We start from the raw sequence: 21,025 nt of genomic DNA, 5'->3' as shown, positions 1-21,025 counted from the left end.
TTTTTACACGGCACCCCTGCTCTCAACAGACGGCACCCCGGTTGGGAAACACTGGAGTAGACTACAATGCCGGCTGTTCTTACTCACAGACTGTAAGTACGTTTTCATTTTAAGGATTTGCCACTGATGATTCAAACGCGAGTTTTGAGCAGTGTAGAGTAGCGCTTGTTTGTCATTTCTCCGATCATAAATGCAGACATGGTTTTATGTTCACGCGGTGCGATGCAACACAACGCGTAAAAAGACTCACATTTTGTAATTATGTCCCCACTGGATGCAACAAATGCCTCGTTTGTAATGGGTTTTATTGGTTTTGTCTCATCGCGCTGGGACTCACAGTATGTGAGGGGCGTAACATTTCTGTCTCACGCTTGAGGTATTCGGCCAATCATAACGCACTGGATAGCTGGCCAATCAGAGCACACCTCGCTTTTCAGACCGATGAGCTTTGTAAAAATCGACGCGTTTCAGAAAGGCGGGGCATAGAGGAGAAACAATAATGTACAGTATGTGGAAAATAATGTGTTTTTTTAACCTTAAACTGCATAAACACATTTCATTACACCAAATACACAAAATGTTATTTTTAGAAACACCATATGACCCCTTTAAAATGGCATATGTGAAGACAGACTGCGAGCTTATACTCACAGACAGTGGTGTATCAGTGCTGCTGGGAGGTGTGGTGGAGGTGATGGTGGAGTGTGTGATGGATCTCTTGTGTGACGGAGGAGAACAGTTGTCTGGCTTGTTCTCACTGCTGCTCTTGGATGAGTTATCATTACTGACCTCGTTCTCCTCTGCTGGGATCTCCTCACAGTATCTGAACAGAGAGAATGTGGACACTTAGGTGCAATATTTGTGCAACATTCACATCTGTTATAGACCATATCTGAATATGTTGGGTTTTGGAACAGTAGTTAAGAGAGCATGCATGTATAACTCACCCCATGGTGTTGAAATCATCATCAGGCGGCACATAGTCTTCATCGTCACTAGTGAGGCCCAGCTCATTTCCATAGCACTGATGTACAAAGTGCCAGAGCTCTTTAGGACAGAGAGGCTGCACACAGAGCATATCGCATTTCATTATATTTGCTTAGATAACATCAGCTGTAACATATTCAATATTACTTAATATGTTCTACACAAGTAATTCACTAATAATTGCATGGATTATTTGCATTTATGCACACAAGAGAGCTTTTCATGACAAAATTCAGCTTAATTCACAACACTTGCATAGACACATGAATTTGTTCTTAACCTCGTTCTAATGTTTTATAATTGTTATTAACGTTCTAATGATTTTGGAGTATTGTAAATGTGTGACTGCGTGCCCGAGGTTAGTCATTTGCATAAAACATGCCCAAACATGTCCATATAAGGACTCTCTGCATAACCGTTCCTGTACTTCTGTCACTCTACTTAACTATTTTACTGAATTATTTAAAAATAAAAAATCAATTAATTATTAATGATAACAATAATTATCTGTAAATAATACATTAAAATAGCATATAACTTTGACCAAATTACCAAAAGCCAAAGTGATTCTAATGTGGTTCTTTGTCCTAATTGTATTACTAATTTTACTAATAATATTAAGACCAAAGAAGCAAATAGCTCTTTCTCTTAATAATCACTGAAGTTGCCAATCACTTCAGTTCGTTATACTGCACAATGAATTACATCATGTATTATTTACATCATGTTTACATTTTGTTGGTTATAATAAAAGGATTCGGCACAACTGTAACGATAATGGCACAATTTAATCACTTTACAAACCATTTCTTCTAGCTTATGAAAGATATAAACATTAACAGCCAATCCTGGCTCGAAAGATCAAAGACAATTTTTAATATAACTCCGACTGGATTCGTCTGAAAGAAGGAAGTCATTTTTGGGTGAACTAACCCTTTATAGACTTTGAGCATTTAAGGCAGCAGTCGACAAAATCGCAGTGTGCACTTATAATAATGTGTTGTTGTGGATGCTAATATAGTTATCTTTCTTGGTTTGAATGGGGCTTTAACTTCTCTGATTGGCCACTGCATTTTTTTCAATTTTAGTATCAACTTGGTATCAAACTTTTGACATCACTAATGTGTTCATATTCTCACCTTGTCCAGCAGTGCATTCTGCCAAAGTCTAAACATCATCATGTAGGTCCTGTCTCTCGCACCAAACGATGTGAAAAAGTGCTGAAGGGAAGAGAAAAGCAGGGATAGCAAGTGACGAACACCAAGAAACAACTTATGTGTTAATATGCTGTACTGTCTGAAAGACTCTCACCTTCTCAGTGTCTGTGCACACCTGTATGGCATTGGGAATCAGACGTGCGGTTTTCTCTTTCGTCATGTAGCAGATGTCTTTCAGCCGCACTGTAAGCTGCGCACGCATGAAACACAACAACTCAACTCAACTCTTCTCCAATCTCAGGCTGTAGCTCCAAAAGTTTGAGTTACAGTAAATCCTACCAGTGTCTCCCAGCGAAAGATGTTGCTGTAAAAACAGATCCAGTTTTCGGAGAGGTAGAGGCGGCCCTGCAGGAGAATGTCCCGCTGGAGAGCGCATGAGTAGTCTGCCAATGACAGGACGAGGTCAAAGGTCAAAAGATGCCCCTACTGTTACATCATTCAATTGAAGAATTTTGTTTTCTAATATTTTAGTTTACGTCCATTTAGTTCTCCAGGAGATCTCCCAACCCCCCCACAATGTAACGTGCTTTAAGTGCACAGTCTACAGAGAGTGTTATTTGCTATTAAACAAAGTGAACAAAATGGGTTTAAACCAGAAAAACAATGACTTTCAATTAGACCAACATGCAAAATCTTTTTTTTTTAATCACTCTCTTATAACAAATACTAAGTCTAAATTCTACATATAAGCAAGTATTTAATTTGTTCATGAATACACTCAGTACATGAGAGCTCTTACCCACAATAAGACGCTCTGTGTCCGGCAACTGCTTGAAGAGCTTCCTGAAGTCTTCATTACGCTGCTTGTATGTGGGACTGAGGACCTACAAAACACATAAAGCTGTAGATGAGGAACACACACTCACACACACATCCATCCACACGCAGAAAAAACAGCCATTCCATTCCACTCTCGCACAGCTGATCATCAGGCAGATGCTGCTTTAGTTTTACCATGCAGCAGCGTGAGATGAACCACAACGAGTTCATTCCCACTGTGGAGTCATACTGCTTCTCATTCACAAGCGCAGTCTCCACTCCTGCTAATAAGTGAACGTACACCTGGCAGTGGAGCGTAAACAGCCTTTAAAGACAAAATGCTCTGAGAAAAGACAAGACAATTACTTCAACATTGATAAGGTGTCTTGAGATCAACCATGTAAAACGGTGATTCCTTACATGAAAAATTGAACGTGATACACTGTTGCCATAGATGTGAGAAAACAACAACTACAACAACAAAAGATCATAAATACCTTTAGAATGAAACACAAATGTATATTATTATTTAACCATTTAATTCTGTTTCAAAATTATGAAATTAACATTACATATATAGACAGTACTGACACTGTCAACATTTAATGTTTTTTTTTTCTTTTTTTTTACTATGTTCTACAATATTAGAATGAGCAAATAAATAAAATAAATATATAAATAAGCATAACAATTTGACTAAAAAGTGTGTTTTGTGTGAGTTATACACATCATTTTATAAATTGTCATGCTTATAATATACGTTCAAGTTAATTTCTTATTTTCAAAACAGAATTAATCAGCTAAATAATATAATATAATATATAATTCCTTATCACGTCCTTTTTATCATCTACAGTTCACACGACCATCTATCAACCTGCACTCACTCTCTATGTATAATTATTATATTATATTATATTCTTAAAAATATGAAATCAACATTGTATATATAGACAGAACTGACAATTTAGAGTCAACATTTGTTTATACTAAAATAAATAAGTAAATAAATAAAATACAATATTATTATTATATATACAAATTTGTCTGAAAACTTAAAAGTATGTGTGTATATATAGACACACACTGTATACTGTATATACACACAATAGTTGTATATATTTACATAATGTTGTACATTGGCCTATTATTATTGACAGTGTACCCTAAACTAGTCGTATACTCTTTTGTTGAATCTTTATGGAGACTCACAGCAGGTATTTCCTCATCCTGGTACGGGTCGTCGCTCGGGCCCCAGTGCCAGTTCTGGTCCCAGTCTGAACCCTGAATTAACCAGCCTGCCAAAGCCTCCTCCAGCTCCATAAGGCTCTCCCAGTCGTCCTGAGAGCTAAGTGATGAATCCATGTTTCTGTGTCTGTCTCTTACTACAGCCAGCGGCTCAATCAGTTCAACAATGACACTCCGCTCAGACTGCCAGATCCTGCTGATATTTTTGATTAGGGTGGGTCTGTGGATTCACTCACTCCTTCAAGGTACGTCAACGCTATCGCAGATGTTCATCAGGGTGTAACCTCTATCAGGGTGTGAGTGTCGGCTCTTCTGACTAGTGCCACATTATTCCAGTGCAAAAAACACACTCACACACAAGTGGCCTTTAGTAACCTCTGCAGACACTTTATTATGCTGCTGTTTGTTCCAGTTTCCCACCGTTTGTACTGGAAAAGAGTCTGCATGCGTGTCTGTCTCGATTCTTTATGCTTCTTCAGACTGTAAACGCTGTGACCAGAGAGTCGATGAAGAAGGAACATAAAGTTACTTCCGCATAAGATTATTAATTGTTACCACAGTATGCAATGGCCACCAATATCTCCATTACAATTTGGTTGTTGGCTTTCAAAGATCGTTCTTCCTGGAGTTCAGTCCATTCTTCTTACTCCTATAGTTTGTGCTTGTTTTCATGCATTCAGCAGCTGCACAGGCCAGACTTCAGAGAAGAAAGATGGTCTTCTGCAAGTGTGAATTGGACCACAACGACAAATAAAGAGCGTCACTAGAGGGTTGATGAAGAAGGATCAGTAAGTTACTTCCGCATAAGATTATTAATCGTTACTTCAGTATGCAATGGCCACCAATATCTCCATTACAGGTTGGTTGTTGGCTTTCAAAGGCCGTTCTTCAGGGGTTTAGTCCATCGAAGATGTGTTTCATCTTAGTTCTCAAAGTTTGTGCTTGTTTTCTGCATTCAGCAGCTGTTGTTGTTTGACTTCAGAGAAGAAAGATGGTCTTTTTTCTCGGGACCACGTCAACAAATAAAGACCATCCGGAAACACTCGGCGCCAAATCCTTGGGTTCTTAGGTCCTCTTTTTAATCATTTACACTTTCCAATGTAGAATTCACACTCGCATCTCTCAACCCCAAACTATACTCACTTGCTCCCTCTCATTTGTGCCTAAAGATAACCAAGAACAAAGACTGACACATGATCTGCAGCAGTCATAATGCTAAGAATGGAATTCTGCTTGTGCAAGCAACAACTCCGACCCAAAAGTGTCCTCTCTTCAGCACTTATGCATTAATATCCATAAAGGCAGATGGACAGTTGCTCCCAATGGAGAAGCAGATACTCAGGAACATTCCAGAGCAGATCCAGACCAGCAGAAACCTCAGCAGATCCTGCGAAGCACAACAGCTCTATCTGTCCTGCTGATTTATGTAGAGCTGGGTGTGTGTGAGTGTGTTTACTCCTGCTTATGAGTTTGTAAAGTCAGTTACTTATTAACTAAAAGAGTAAATAATGAGAGACGCCAGTGGCTGGTACAGGAGTGGGTGTGACGACTCCAATAATGTCATCAGGGGATCCCTTTGTTTTCTAATGTCACAGTGGTCTAGTGTGCGAAATATGCATCAACTTTTGGGGTGCGATCTGTTAAGGGTAGTCTCTCGCAACTCAAAATGTTTTTTTATTTAGCCAAACGTCCACCTTAAAGGGACAGTTCACCCAAAAATGAAAGTTCTGTCATCATTTACTCGCCCTCATGTTGTTCCAAACATGTATGAGTTTCTTTCTTCTGCTGAACACAGAAGAAGATATTTTGAAGAATGTTGATAAATAAACAGTTTTGATGACCAATGACTTCCATTGTATGGACCAAAAAACTCTTTCAAGACATTTCTCAAAATATATTCTTTTATGTTCTACAAAAGAAAGAAAGTCATACAGATTTGGAACAACATGAGGGAGAATAAATGTGACCCTGGACCACAAAACCAGTCTTAAGTTGCACGGGTATATTTGTAGCAATAGCCAAAAAAAACATTGTATGGGTCAAAATTATAAATTTTTCTTTTATGCCAAAAATCATTAGAACATTAAGTAAAGATCATGTTCCATGAATATATTTTGTAAATTTCCTACTGTAAATATATTAAAACTTAATTTTTGATTAGTAATATGCATTGCTAAGAACTTCATTTGGACAACTTTAAAGGCGATTTTCTCAATATTTAGATTTTTTTGCACCCTCAGATTCCAGATTTTCAAATAGTTGTATCTCGGGCCAAATATTGTCCTATCCTAACAAACCACACGTCAATGGAAAGCTTATTTATTCAGCTTTTAGATGATGTATAAATCTCAATTTCGAGAAATTGACCCTTATGACTGGTCTTGTGGTCCAGGGTCACAAATGATTAAAACATTTTTGGGTGAACTATCCTTTCAAAAGTCTTTAAAATACACTAAAGCTGGTATGTTAAATACTGTATGTATCATATCTATATCTATAATAAAGTCATAAAAATGCCAGTACTGATGTTTGTTAATAATTATCGTAACAGAAAGTGCTTCAGTTCACAAGCATGTATTTGAGTGTCCAGTGAAAGTACATACTCTGACTGATTTCGTGGTTACTAAAAGGTTGGTTAAAACATTTTTGAAGAATTCCTTATATGTATTAAAATTGTAAAAAAAAAAAATTCAGTTACAAATATTTGACCATATGTAGGCTGCCATTAACACTATAAACCATGTATTGGTTTAGTACACGTATGGGACTTCCCCAACTTTGAATTAACTTCCATTGGGGTTCAAACCTAAGTTGACATCAACCCAAAACTGAATGTTTTTCACAAAAGAAAATTTGAAGAATGTTGGTAACCAAACAGTTTAAACTATAACCAAAAACTATACTGAAGGAATCAAGTTGATTTCTGCAGAAAACGTCTTTGAATCATTTAGATGACAAGGACGCAGCAAAAATGTGTGATGATAACAGCCATAAAATGAAAAGACAGAGCAGGCCTTTGTGTGGCACGTCTGCTCTGGGTCAATGTTACACAACCTCTTCCTATTCAGACTCTCTCTCTGTCACTTTCCTAATTTTATCCCCGAAAATAACAAGAACAAATGTGTCATGAAATTCCTGCCTTAAAATAAGTTATTCAAACAAGCTTTGCTCCTGTACAGAGTCAGGTGCTCTTAAAAATCAGCACTTTCTTGTAAACCAAACATCACGGAGCCTCACTGCAACGCAGTACAGCAGCCGACATTCACTCCGGTGGTCAGTCGGGCTCAGAACTCACATGATGACGGTTGAGATGTAATCACAGAGCTCTCAGGGCCATGGGAGATCATCACTGCCCATACGGACACACACAGACGCACATACTGTACACTCCACAGCCAGCGCATCAGAAATGTTCAAAAAAATACTGTATAACTATAATGTCAACTCCACTGCGTGACATCCTGCCCAGTATGCATTTAGTACACAACAAACAGCTCACATCCGTGCAGTTGCAGTGTAGTCAACCAATCAGAGCCAATAAAAGAGATGCAAAGTCTATTTACTGTGACGCCGCCATGCAGGCCCTTGTGAAAAAGAAGTGTGCTTATTTGTAATGAATGTGCACTTGTAGTGTACTTCAAATCTTTAACTATATTTAAAAAAAACTGTACTTGTAGATAATATAGGATTAAAAAAAGCGTACTTAATAAAACGAAGTATACTTCGAGTACACTTTCATGATTACTGTATGTTTTTTAACACTTAAGTACACTTTTTAAAAGTGCACTTTGAAATAATGTAAATTTAAAAGCTTTAAAGAAGTACACTTATGTGCTGACTAGCATAATGAAGCACATGTAAAGAACCTGATCATTTGAACTGTAGTGTGTTATTTGATATTACATTTAAAGTTAATATATTTTAAATGTGACCCTGGAGCGCAAAACCAGTCATAAGGGTCAATTTCTCGAAATTGAGATTTATACATCCTCTGAAAGCTGAATAAATAAGCTTTCCATTGATGTATGGTTTGTTAGGACAGGACAATATTTGGCCCGAGATACAACTATTTGAAAATCTGGAATCTGAGGGTGCAAAAAAGTCTAAATATTGAGAAAATCATCTTTAAAGTTGTTCAAATGAAGTTCTTAGCAATGCATATATTACTAATCAAAAATTAAGTTTTAATATATTTACAGTAGGAAATGTACAAAATATCTTCATGCAACATGATCTTTACTTAATATCCTAATGATTTTTGGCATAAAAGAAAAATCTATAATTTTGACCCATACAATGTATTTTTGGCTATTGCTATAAATATACCCCAGCGACTTAAGACTGCTTTTGTGCTCCAGGGTCACAAATGTACTAAATTGCAACTTCATCATTAGAAAGGTGTAATTACAAACATATTTTAAATATGTGACATATACGTTCAATAGAAATGACATTAAAGTATATTTTATTGTACCATAAATGCTTGTCAGTACATTCAGCAGTTACTTTAACCAAATTTCAAAGAAGTAATAATGAAATTACATATGAAGATGTACTGAAGTCCTATTTAAGTGTGTCAAAAAGCACTCTTAAGTTCAACTAATTGTATTTAATGTAAGTTTAAATGATAGAACATTTTCATTTAATTGTAAATAACATGAAATTAAGTGTCCAAAAACATAATATTCAGTCCACACTTAAATATATTTTTAAAAGTACACTGTAAAAAAAATTCCGTAAAATTTACGGTAGAAAACCGGCAGCTGTGGTTGCCGGAATTGTACCGTAAAAAATACGGTAGCAACGTTTTAGGTTTTACGGTTGTAACTTAAATTTACAGTTAAATACCGTAATTTCATTAACTGATAAAATGTTATTATATACCAACCTATTGAAGTACTAAAATCTGTTTTGTACCTTTGTAATACACTGATAACCACCAAATGCAGGTGGTGATGAGAAAGTCACACGATGAATCAAAGCCTATCACAAGCAGCTTTTAAATAATAACATATATAGAAGGTGCACAGTGTCATTCACACAAACACCAAACACCATCATGTAACACACGTGAAACTGAAACAATTCAATAAACATTCATTTAACGACATTAGGTGTAACGCACAACGCTAATATACAAAACTGAAAAGAAAAAACTAAAAAGAAACATAGTTATTTCAACAAAAAAACATCAAATTTGAAATGTAACGCAGGGAATTCTGGGAATGTCAATTTACGGTTAATCACTGTAAATTATACGGTCTTTTTCACTTCCAAATACGGTATACTACCGTAAAATTAATGTCCAATACATGTAATGTCCAATACAGTTTTTCACCGTATATAGTAGGGGAATTTACCGACTTCCAAAAATGGTATACTACCGTAAAATTAATGTCCAATACATGTAATGTCCAATACAGTTTTTCACCGTATATAGTAGGGGAATTTACCATTAACCATTTAACAGAATTTTACTGTAGCATTTTTACAGTCTTTTACCGTTAAATTCACGGTCATTTTTTACAGTGTATATTATTTCCGTAATATTTTTCTGTAGTACTCTTTTTTTAAAGTATGCAAAAGTGTACTACTTTTTCACAAGGAGGTATTAGTGCCGTGCATCCTGTGTTTTAGCATTCGTTTAGCAAAGTTCATCAAGGAAGGTGCTACGGTTACATCATTAGATGATCACACACATGCCAAAGCCATCATTAGAACGACAGAAGCCTTCAAGACTCATTTCAGTCCTCATACCGAACGATTGGGGAAGGACTGGTGTGAGAGGGAACAGGAGGCGGAGTGTAAAATCATGCTTACTCTGAGAATGTGCTGTCTCTCATGCTGAAGAGAAAGAGTGAAGGAGAGGGAGAGAAGAGACGGGCAGACAAAAAAACCACAGACAGAAAAAGAAAGCAAAGATTGAAGGAGATATTGTGGAAAGATATTGTGGAACGAAAAGGGATTGAAAGATAAGACAGTAAAAATACGCTGTCTTGTGGCTAATGGTCTAAACAGAAATCAACACTTGAAGAGATACAAATTAGTGCTGGGCGGTATGACCAAAAATTTATATCACGGTATTTTCCAAAATTATACCGGTTTCACGGTACATGACGGTATTTTTTTTTCATGCATGACCAGGTGTTAACCAGCTAAAAGGGTCTGAAAGTTGCTAAATCTAGTGCTAAAGTCGCGCTCGTGTGTGTGAGACGCGGGAGCTGATGGTAGGGGGCGGTGGATATTTGTGGCGGTGAATGTGGATATTGTGGATGAGTTCTTCTGTGTCATCATGTTCTATTAGTTCTACAGCTTCAGTTTCAGAACTTTCACGCTTAGTAACACATACAGTGTCGCGTTCCAAACGTTGTTTAAGCGACCGGTATTGCGGTATTTTAAAAATTCATATCATAACAAAAATAAACACCGGTATTCGGTATGAACCGGTATACCGCCCAGCACTAATAAAAATCTTGATATTTGTATTGCTATACTGATAATAAATGATACAACATTAAAAACGTACCCTGAAGTTTTCAAAGTATAAAATAATACCATGATAATATAGTTGTTTTAGGCATGTAATATATATTCAAATATTCATATTTAAATATGTCATTTTAATGTGAATATGTCATATGACATATGTAATTATTTAGGGAATTTTGTTTGCAAAACATGCAACAAAATACTGAAATGTAAACTTGAATGTCAGAGGAAAGAGCACCAAATCTGTAAAACATTACGGTAAAACAACACAAGAATTCTACTGTTTGATCACCGAACGCATCAATGTTCACATCTGACACACATTAACACAAAAACAAAAGTACACACAAAAGTAATTATCTACTCAAAAATTCCAATTTATAAACAATAATTACATTTAATTAAAATAAAAGTTAAATCAAAAATGAAAAAAAATAAATAAAAAAAGTAAAAATTAGATTGAATTATTACATTTAATTAAATTAACCTGTTCCTTTGCCCAAGACATGCACTGTATGGTGACATTGATGGCTGTTTATATTTCAAGGTAGGTGGACACACAACCATTAGTACAAGCACACACACACACACACACACACACACACACTAATTAATATAAAGTGTGACTTACGTTGTACCAGCTCTGGCTTTTCTGAAAGAGAAGGAGAAGAAAATTACTATATTATGTAGAGCAAAACAGTAGCTATGCAGAGCATTATTTGCATACGGCCCTCACAGCGAGTGTATATTTACAGACTGTGAGGGTTGGACAAGGGCCTGTCATGTGGCAGCTGGTAAAGTCTGCTAGACTGACATTTCCCTTCACCGGATAATTACACATGTATCATTTGGCCTTTCCACAAATAGAATGAAACAAAAATAAATGATTAAATGAGCAGTTTCAAAGCTGATATGTCATGGAAATAAGACAAATTCACACCCGCATGAACCAAAATAGAAACTTAAAGAGACTTTTAAGGGGGTGTTTGTGTACAGGGGTGAACTGACATCACTACCGCTCTATTTATAACCTCTATTTAAATGTTGTTCTATTGGGCAAAAAAAACTAAATCCCTTAAAAAAGACCCTTAAAAATATTTCTTGTAATTATGACATTATATCTCACAATGTGACTTTGTTTCTTGTAATTAAGACATTACATATTGCAAAGTAACTTTATTTCTTGTAATTATGAATTTCTATCTCTCAAAGTGACTTTATATTTCATCGCTGTGATTTTATACCGCACAGTGTCACTTTTTATCTCTCAACATAACTTTTTCTTGTAATTATGGCATTAATTTGCAATGTCGTTTTATTTCTCGTAATTATGACATTATATCCCACAATGTCACTTCATTTCTCATAATTATGACATAAATCACAATGTTACTTTATTTCTCGTAATTATGACTTCATATCTGCGCAAAGTGACTATTTTTTTCATAATTATGACATTATATTTCACAGAGTGACTTTATTTCTCATAATTATTACATTATATTTCGCAGTGTGACTTTATTTCTCGTAATTGTGACATCTCACAATGTGACTATTTCTCGTAATTATGACTTTATATCTGCGCAAAATGACTATTTCTCATAATTATGACATTGTATTTAACAGAGTGACTTTATGTCTCATAATTATGACATTATATTTCACAGAGTGACTTTATGTCTCATAATTATGACATTATATTTCACAGAGTGACTTTATTTCTCGTAATAATGACATTGTATTTAACAGTGACGTTATTTCTCATATTTATGACATTATTTTTTCACAGAGTGACTTTATTTCCCACAATTATGACATTATATTTCAGAGTGACTTTATTTCTCATAATTATGACATTATTTTTCAGAGTGACTTTATTTCTCATAATTATGACATTATTTTTCGCAGTGTGACTTTATTTCTTGTAATTATGACTTTTTATCTCTCAAAGTGACTTCATATTTAATCTCTGTGATTTTATACCACACAGTGTCACTTTTTATCTTGCAATATTACTTTCCAGAATGTGACATGAACTAAAAAGACAAACCCTTTGACATATCCCACCCAAACTTCCTGTTCATCAACACAGGACATAATTGCATTCATTGAAATCATTTCATGAGGGTTTTAAGGGCATGATTACATGCCTAAGAAACAACTCCATGTCGACAGAAAAGGTAGTGTGAGATATATGTCTTTCCAAAAACAGTATGCATTATGGGGATAAACTGGTTTTACACATCTTCTTTACGACAGAGCACCATCTAGATGAAAAGAAACAGGGGAATAACTTAAGGCGAGGACAAACTCTGATGCTATATCAGTTTGAAGAGGTATGGCACATAATGGGCTCCCTTGTTTTATAGTCTCGGTTAAAGTGAGCAGACAAAACGACAAGAGGTGTGTGTCAGCCGATAAGCTGTTCAATTAGCCTACACCCCAAACACATGCTGTGTGTGTGTGTGTGTGTGTGTGCTACTTTGACGGATTTGCTAGCACACAGCTCTCATTGTGTCTCGTTCATGACCCTTAAAAGCCTACAGATCAACGCACACTGACCTGCTAACACACATACTGGTCTACCCTGTCAAGGCTCAGGGATTGGATGGTTTAATGTGGGCTAATCTGATCTAAACTCAAGAGAGGTGTGAGACAGGTCTCTCGTGTGTACATGTGGATGGCGAGAGAGAGAGAAACAGACGAGGAAGGGAATGGAGGAATAGTTGATGGGTGCTACACATATGAACTAACACTTAAGGTAGCGTTAGTTTAGGGGTCAGGGGTCAAATGAAGAACAACACGAAATGCTTACTTTAATCAGGTTTAATCTGTCATACTGTAAAACAATGAAAACAGAATGAAAAATAAAAACGAGGAGAAACTGGAAGCTAATGCATTTTCATGCATTTGTTATCCAAAGTCACTTAGAATGCATGTCTGTTCTAGAAATCGAACCCATTGCTAGCATGCTTTACTACTTCTAAAAAATACCTAATAGCATTTTAAAGCATCATAAGCTTGCTCCTGACATGAAGGCTGCTCCAAAGAGGCAGTAACATTATGCTGCCTTGTAAGATTACTACATTATTTGAGCCTAGGCTTATGCTTTATTGCTCGAAAATAAATAAATACATATAAAATCGTGGAGTCAAGACAAATGTCTATCATAAATATATTAAATATAAACAGATACATATTTGAATAACTGAATCAATCAATCCAAAATGGAGTTGAGAGAAATGTTTATCATAAATATATTCAATGCCGAACAAATTCATAAAAGCACTAAATAAATCCACATGCTACATGTTGTTTAAATGAATCAAGACCAATTCAAATGCATGTTTTACATAGGTTTGCAGGTGCTATATTTTTGTCTGAACTTATTAGAGTATCAAGTCATTAGCATAGCAACATGCTAACGGCAAACTGTTGAAATCCCATGTGCTTCAGAGAAAGAAATAAAGGAAGCTTTATGGTCTGTTTTACATGGAAATTATTAATAATTAAAAGATATATACACTCGTTTACTACATTATTGATCAATACTTTAGTGAACACAGAAGGCATAGTCAGGAAATTCCTGGTTTGAGAATTCCCTCTGTTGGAAATCATAAATCATCATCTGTTTGCAAAGACAGGTGACTCATGGGACAAACACAGTCGATTATCCAGTGATTTCATCTCACACAGCACTCTGATGTGATCAATGAAAAGACCTATAGATTAAAATAGCTGAAATCCTGCATGTCAAATTTTTACCCCAAATAAATGCACAGTCACATAAAATGAAGAATCATATCAGTGTAGTAAAATCACCTATTTCATATACATAAGGCTGGTCCTCTCATGGTGGCGGCCATCAAATTAGAACTGCACGACTATTGATCACGATTTCTTCCCTTCTTGATTTATTAAACATAATCATCTTATTTTCCTGATTTATTTAGTTATTTTTGACATTTCCATTATCTTGCATTGGTAACAGTCCCCCAGGAGCATTCATGCGTGGTGTTGCCAGATGTCAAGTGTTTAAATCCCCTTATAAGAGCTTTTCTCTTAAATTGAATAGCATTTTAAAGCATCATAAGCTTGCTCCTGACATGAAGGCTGCTCCAAAGAGGCAGTAACATTATGCTGCCTTGTAAGATTACTACATTATTTGAGCCTAGGCTTATGCTTTATTGCTCGAAAATAAATAAATACATATAAAATCGTGGAGTCAAGACAAATGTCTATCATAAATATATTAAATATAAACAGATACATATTTGAATAACTGAATCAATCAATCCAAAATGGAGTTGAGAGAAATGTTTATCATAAATATATTCAATGCCGAACAAATTCATAAAAGCACTAAATAAATCCACATGCTACATGTTGTTTAAATGAATCAAGACCAATTCAAATGCATGTTTTACATAGGTTTGCAGGTGCTATATTTTTGTCTGAACTTATTAGAGTATCAAGTCATTAGCATAGCAACATGCTAACGGCAAACTGTTGAAATCCCATGTGCTTCAGAGAAAGAAATAAAGGAAGCTTTATGGTCTGTTTTACATGGAAATTATTAATAATTAAAAGATATATACACTCGTTTACTACATTATTGATCAATACTTTAGTGAACACAGAAGGCATAGTCAGGAAATTCCTGGTTTGAGAATTCCCTCTGTTGGAAATCATAAATCATCATCTGTTTGCAAAGACAGGTGACTCATGGGACAAACACAGTCGATTATCCAGTGATTTCATCTCACACAGCACTCTGATGTGATCAATGAAAAGACCTATAGATTAAAATAGCTGAAATCCTGCATGTCAAATTTTTACCCCAAATAAATGCACAGTCACATAAAATGAAGAATCATATCAGTGTAGTAAAATCACCTATTTCATATACATAAGGCTGGTCCTCTCATGGTGGCGGCCATCAAATTAGAACTGCACGACTATTGATCACGATTTCTTCCCTTCTTGATTTTTTAAACATAATCATCTTATTTTCCTGATTTATTTAGTTATTTTTGACATTTCCATTATCTAGCATTGGTAACAGTCCCCCAGGAGCATTCATGCGTGGTGTTGCCAGATGTCAAGTGTTTAAATCCCCTTATAAGAGCTTTTCTCTTAAATTGATACATTTTCTGCTCAAGTGTGACTGAATTTTCCCAACCTGGCAACTTGTTGCAACTAAATCTGTGCGCACATATTCTCAGTGACAAACTATCATAAATCCAAACATGAATCTTGACTATATATTGTTTGTGCCACAATACAGTCTTTTTTTGTTTGTTTGTTTAATTCAAAGAAGAAGAAAAAACAGAATTTGGAGTTAGGAATTTCACTTTTAATTTCTCAAGGTTTTACCAGTTTTCATAATATAGACTGTGTTAATGTATATGGCAAATACAATAAACTAGATGAGGTGACATAAACCCTGCATACGAGTTGGTATTCTCTAGACTGGTGCTTATGTAAAGTGCAATAATTGTGCGAGTGCATCATGCAGCCCTAAGTCAAATACTTCTCACTCTTTTTAACCTACTATCATACTATGATGCAGAATCATAAGTGACAAATACACCTGCTGACAGGAAAGCATGGGTGCTACACATATGAACTAACACTTAAGGTAGCGTTAGTTTAGGGGTCAGGGGTCAAATGAAGAACAACACGAAATGCTTACTTTAATCAGGTTTAATCTGTCATACTGTAAAACAATGAAAACAGAATGAAAAATAAAAACGAGGAGAAACTGGAAGCTAATGCATTTTCATGCATTTGTTATCCAAAGTCACTTAGAATGCATGTCTGTTCTAGAAATCGAACCCATTGCTAGCATGCTTTACTACTTCTAAAAAATACCTAATAGCATTTTAAAGCATCATAAGCTTGCTCCTGACATGAAGGCTGCTCCAAAGAGGCAGTAACATTATGCTGCCTTGTAAGATTACTACATTATTTGAGCCTAGGCTTATGCTTTATTGCTCGAAAATAAATAAATACATATAAAATCGTGGAGTCAAGACAAATGTCTATCATAAATATATTAAATATAAACAGATACATATTTGAATAACTGAATCAATCAATCCAAAATGGAGTTGAGAGAAATGTTTATCATAAATATATTCAATGCCGAACAAATTCATAAAAGCACTAAATAAATCCACATGCTACATGTTGTTTAAATGAATCAAGACCAATTCAAATGCATGTTTTACATAGGTTTGCAGGTGCTATATTTTTGTCTGAACTTATTAGAGTATCAAGTCATTAGCATAGCAACATGCTAACGGCAAACTGTTGAAATCCCATGTGCTTCAGAGAAAGAAATAAAGGAAGCTTTATGGTCTGTTTTACATGGAAATTATTAATAATTAAAAGATATATACACTCGTTTACTACATTATTGATCAATACTTTAGTGAACACAGAAGGCATAGTCAGGAAATTCCTGGTTTGAGAATTCCCTCTGTTGGAAATCATAAATCATCATCTGTTTGCAAAGACAGGTGACTCATGGGACAAACACAGTCGATTATCCAGTGATTTCATCTCACACAGCACTCTGATGTGATCAATGAAAAGACCTATAGATTAAAATAGCTGAAATCCTATTTTTACCCTTTTTACCCCAAATAAATGCACAGTCACATAAAATGAAGAATCATATCAGTGTAGTAAAATCATATACATATCACCTATTTCATATACATAAGGCTGGTCCTCTCATGGTGGCGGCCATCAAATTAGAACTGCACGACTATTGATCACGATTTCTTCCCTTCTTGATTTATTAAACATAATCATCTTATTTTCCTGATTTATTTAGTTATTTTTGACATTTCCATTATCTTGCATTGGTAACAGTCCCCCAGGAGCATTCATGCGTGGTGTTGCCAGATGTCAAGTGTTTAAATCCCCTTATAAGAGCTTTTCTCTTAAATTGATACATTTTCTGCTCAAGTGTGACTGAATTTTCCCAACCTGGCAACTTGTTGCAACTAAATCTGTGCGCACATATTCTCAGTGACAAACTATCATAAATCCAAACATGAATCTTGACTATATATTGTTTGTGCCACAATACAGTCTTTTTTTGTTTGTTTGTTTAATTCAAAGAAGAAGAAAAAACAGAATTTGGAGTTAGGAATTTCACTTTTAATTTCTTAAGGTTTTACCAGTTTTCATAATATAGACTGTGTTAATGTATATGGCAAATACAATAAACTAGATGAGGTGACATAAACCCTGCATACGAGTTGGTATTCTCTAGACTGGTGCTTATGTAAATGCACCAGTCTAGTGCATTTACATTTGCAGAGTGCATCATGCAGCCCTAAGTCAAATACTTCTCACTCTTTTTAACCTACTATCATACTATGATGCAGAATCATAAGTGACAAATACACCTGCTGACAGGAAAGCAGATGGAGAGAAAGGAGTCTACGCGTGTATTTGTTTAAACAAACACTTGGACACACACTTGCATTCACACAAACAGACAGAGTCAGACAAATCAATAACACCGGAACAGACTACAGAACGGCCACTGGAGGAGAAATACAGACAAACAGGGTGAGAGACTGAGTGACTACAGAACAGAAGAGAGAAATGCTTACTTTGGAAAGTCGCTTGTGAGACTAGCATGCATCGAGGAGAAAAACAGAAATCAGAAAACGGAACACAAATCAGAACAACCACAAACAGCGAGAAGAACATGATAGTCAAGTTTAGAGCAAAGACATTTTATATGACATCAGCAAAAGTATAAAACTCTATTTAAAAAAAAACTGTACAGTGAGTGAGAAAAATGAAAGGAAACAGGTAGAACAAGCGACTGTAACAGTTGAAATGAGACAGACAGACTGAATGATGACATGAGCTACTCTGCATTTATTACAAATCACTTCACATAACAGCAAAGCTTCATCTCTCCATTCATTCACCCACTTGTTTATTGACACCCGTCCATTCATGCATTCATTCAAATTTATGAATTCCTTCATGCATTCATTCCCACATGTGAATGTGATTTTTGAGTTGTTTTACAGACATTGAAAGCTACATGAACACAACATCTGCTGTTTGGCTTCATTCTTGTTTAAGGTGACCAGATTTCTGAAATGAAAACCGGGGACATTTGCTAGTTCAGTGGTCAAAATATCATTGAAATCTCACTTGTGATTATCTACAAATTAAAAAAACAGGGACAATATATTTGTGTATGTATTTGTTTTTTAATTGTTGTGGTTTCCATATATTAATATCATAATTAGTAATAATTACAATGATGTTTGAGGATCAAACTTACCTTAATTTCTTAATAGGCCTACAATTCACCAAAAATCACACTATGAAACGTATATAGTTACTATTGCAAATAGTAAACAGCAGTGCCGATCCTAGACTTCTGGGGGCCCTACGCAAAACTGTGTGTGGGGGGGGCAGTGAAGTGGGGTATGAGTGGTTATAAACGAATTAATGAAACGCATTTGTTTCGAATCGCACTCGCGGAAAGCGCTTGAGAAACAGTGTCTCAAACATCTAATATGTAGGTAAATTGCAGTACCGATTATAGACTTCTGGGGGTCCTATGCAAAGCGTAGGAGGGTCGACGAGTTATGAATGAATGAAACGTCTTTGTCCGTGTTCACTCAATCTCGAATCGCGCTCACGGAAAGTGCTTTAGAAACAGTGTCTCTTCCATGGCTCGGTACGCTTTCAACTCTTTTTTCTTTTTTTTTGTCTCGAGCAAGAGACTGTATGACATTCACATTACATGATTTGACTGATTTTTACGTAGAAAGGGCGACAGCACACTGCATTAAAACAAATGATCATTCATGTTTTCATAACCGCTGGCCAAATTCAAAAAACGAAACTAAAATTAAATCATCTTTGAGAGCAAGGGGGCCCCCTGGTGTTTCGGGGGCCCTACGCAGCTTGCGTATTTTGGGTATAGGGAGGACCGGCTCTGGTAAACAGATCAAAATAGGATTATAACAAACTTACGGCTTTAAAAAAACACATTAAATATAAAACAATAAATATGAGAACATATGATAAATAAAACTGTATTTAACAAATATTTGTAACATTTTAAAATATAAAGTAATTACAACTTTTCAAATAATTTTTTTCCAAGTTATTTTGTTTATGCTTTTGGAAATGGATCTTTACTATCCCTACTCAGGCTTATTATTTTGCATTTTAGGCTCATTTTGACCGCAGAGTATGTGCTTTCTGCAAATGTAATCTTGCAACTATAATTGTTTAGTTTATTTTTTATTTTTTATGTTATTCATATCGGAGTTGTGACGGCGGAGGTTTCAGGAATGTTTAATACTGTGTGCTACACAATGCCACAACATTATCATACCTTGCTATAAAGTGCACACAAACAGTATTACTTTGTTTTAACATGTATAGTTATGCTGCATTCACTGCATTCATGTCGTAATTACCATGATTTCGAGATGACAACATATAACTTTCTACTTGGAGCTGTTTACACCCTTGGACTCAGAACGATCACACTATCAATGCCTAAACATAGCGTCTAATGAATCTGAGGTGGTCAAGTGGTACAAGTTGTAGATCACAGAAAACTCCAATTCACAAGCTTTAATTACGAGTACTACGAGGACGTGAACGCTTTTTACAAGTTGGTATCTCGTAATCACGGTAATTACGATATGGCGTGAAAGCACCTTTAGTATGTGACTACCCTGAAACCAATAACGGCGTCTCTTTTGATAATTGATGATAATAGCGCTCTGCTCTCGTTCCAGTTCTTCATGGCTACAGTAGCTGCGCGCGACTAGTAATCAGTATAGCTCGCAGCGCCCTCTGATGGTGAAAGTAATCATTGTTTTTAATGTGCTGTAAAACGGGGACAGCTCCAGTCAGACACAGGACACCAAAAACAGGGACTGTCCCCAGAAAACGGGGTCACCGCATTCTTGTTTGTACTGAAAATTAATAAATGATAAAAATAAAAAAAATGACAGATATCTTAAGGATATTCTCAGGAAATTATGCCATTTGAAGGTGTAATTTTTTATTTTTATTTTTTGGAAAGAAAATAATACAGTAAGGAATGAATGATTTCTGAAGGATCATGTGACACTGAAGACTAGAGTAATGATGCTGAAAACAGAGCTTTACATCACAGAAATAAATGACATTTTCAAATATTTTAAAATAGTAAACAGTTATTTTAAACTGTAATAATATTTCACAATTTTACTGTTTTTACTCTATTTTTAATCAAATAAATGCAGCCTTGGTGAGCAGAAGAGACTTCTTTC

The 21,025-nt window shown here is 35.5% G+C and overlaps 1 protein-coding gene across 3 annotated transcripts in view; it reads right to left on the bottom strand.

Annotated features, from left to right (window-relative positions):
* Window positions 1-21,025, bottom strand: part of LOC107717608 (GRAM domain-containing protein 1B-like) — an 82,563-nt gene that overhangs the window by 6,536 nt on the left and 55,002 nt on the right. Inside the window, exons 5-14 of one of the 3 annotated variants that reach the window (XM_016524413.1) lie at window positions 18,335-18,355; window positions 16,396-16,419; window positions 11,332-11,352; window positions 10,032-10,055; window positions 2,944-3,028; window positions 2,484-2,587; window positions 2,299-2,394; window positions 2,127-2,207; window positions 948-1,063; window positions 652-823 (exon numbers count right to left, since the gene is read on the bottom strand). In XM_016524413.1, coding sequence (XP_016379899.1) covers window positions 652-823; window positions 948-1,063; window positions 2,127-2,207; window positions 2,299-2,394; window positions 2,484-2,587; window positions 2,944-3,028; window positions 10,032-10,055; window positions 11,332-11,352; window positions 16,396-16,419; window positions 18,335-18,355 — 744 coding nt within the window. The remainder of the gene's footprint in view (window positions 1-651; window positions 824-947; window positions 1,064-2,126; window positions 2,208-2,298; window positions 2,395-2,483; window positions 2,588-2,943; window positions 3,029-10,031; window positions 10,056-11,331; window positions 11,353-16,395; window positions 16,420-18,334; window positions 18,356-21,025) is intronic. The other 2 variants (XM_016524414.1, XM_016524415.1) reach the window with 2 other exon arrangements.

The sequence above is a fragment of the Sinocyclocheilus rhinocerous genome, unplaced genomic scaffold, assembly GCF_001515625.1.
Source record: "Sinocyclocheilus rhinocerous isolate Xijiao unplaced genomic scaffold, SAMN03320098_v1.1 scaffold240, whole genome shotgun sequence".
Classification (NCBI taxonomy): Eukaryota; Metazoa; Chordata; class Actinopteri; order Cypriniformes; family Cyprinidae; genus Sinocyclocheilus; species Sinocyclocheilus rhinocerous.
Note: the sequence above shows the minus strand (reverse complement) of the source record. Positions and strands in the feature narration are given on the sequence as shown.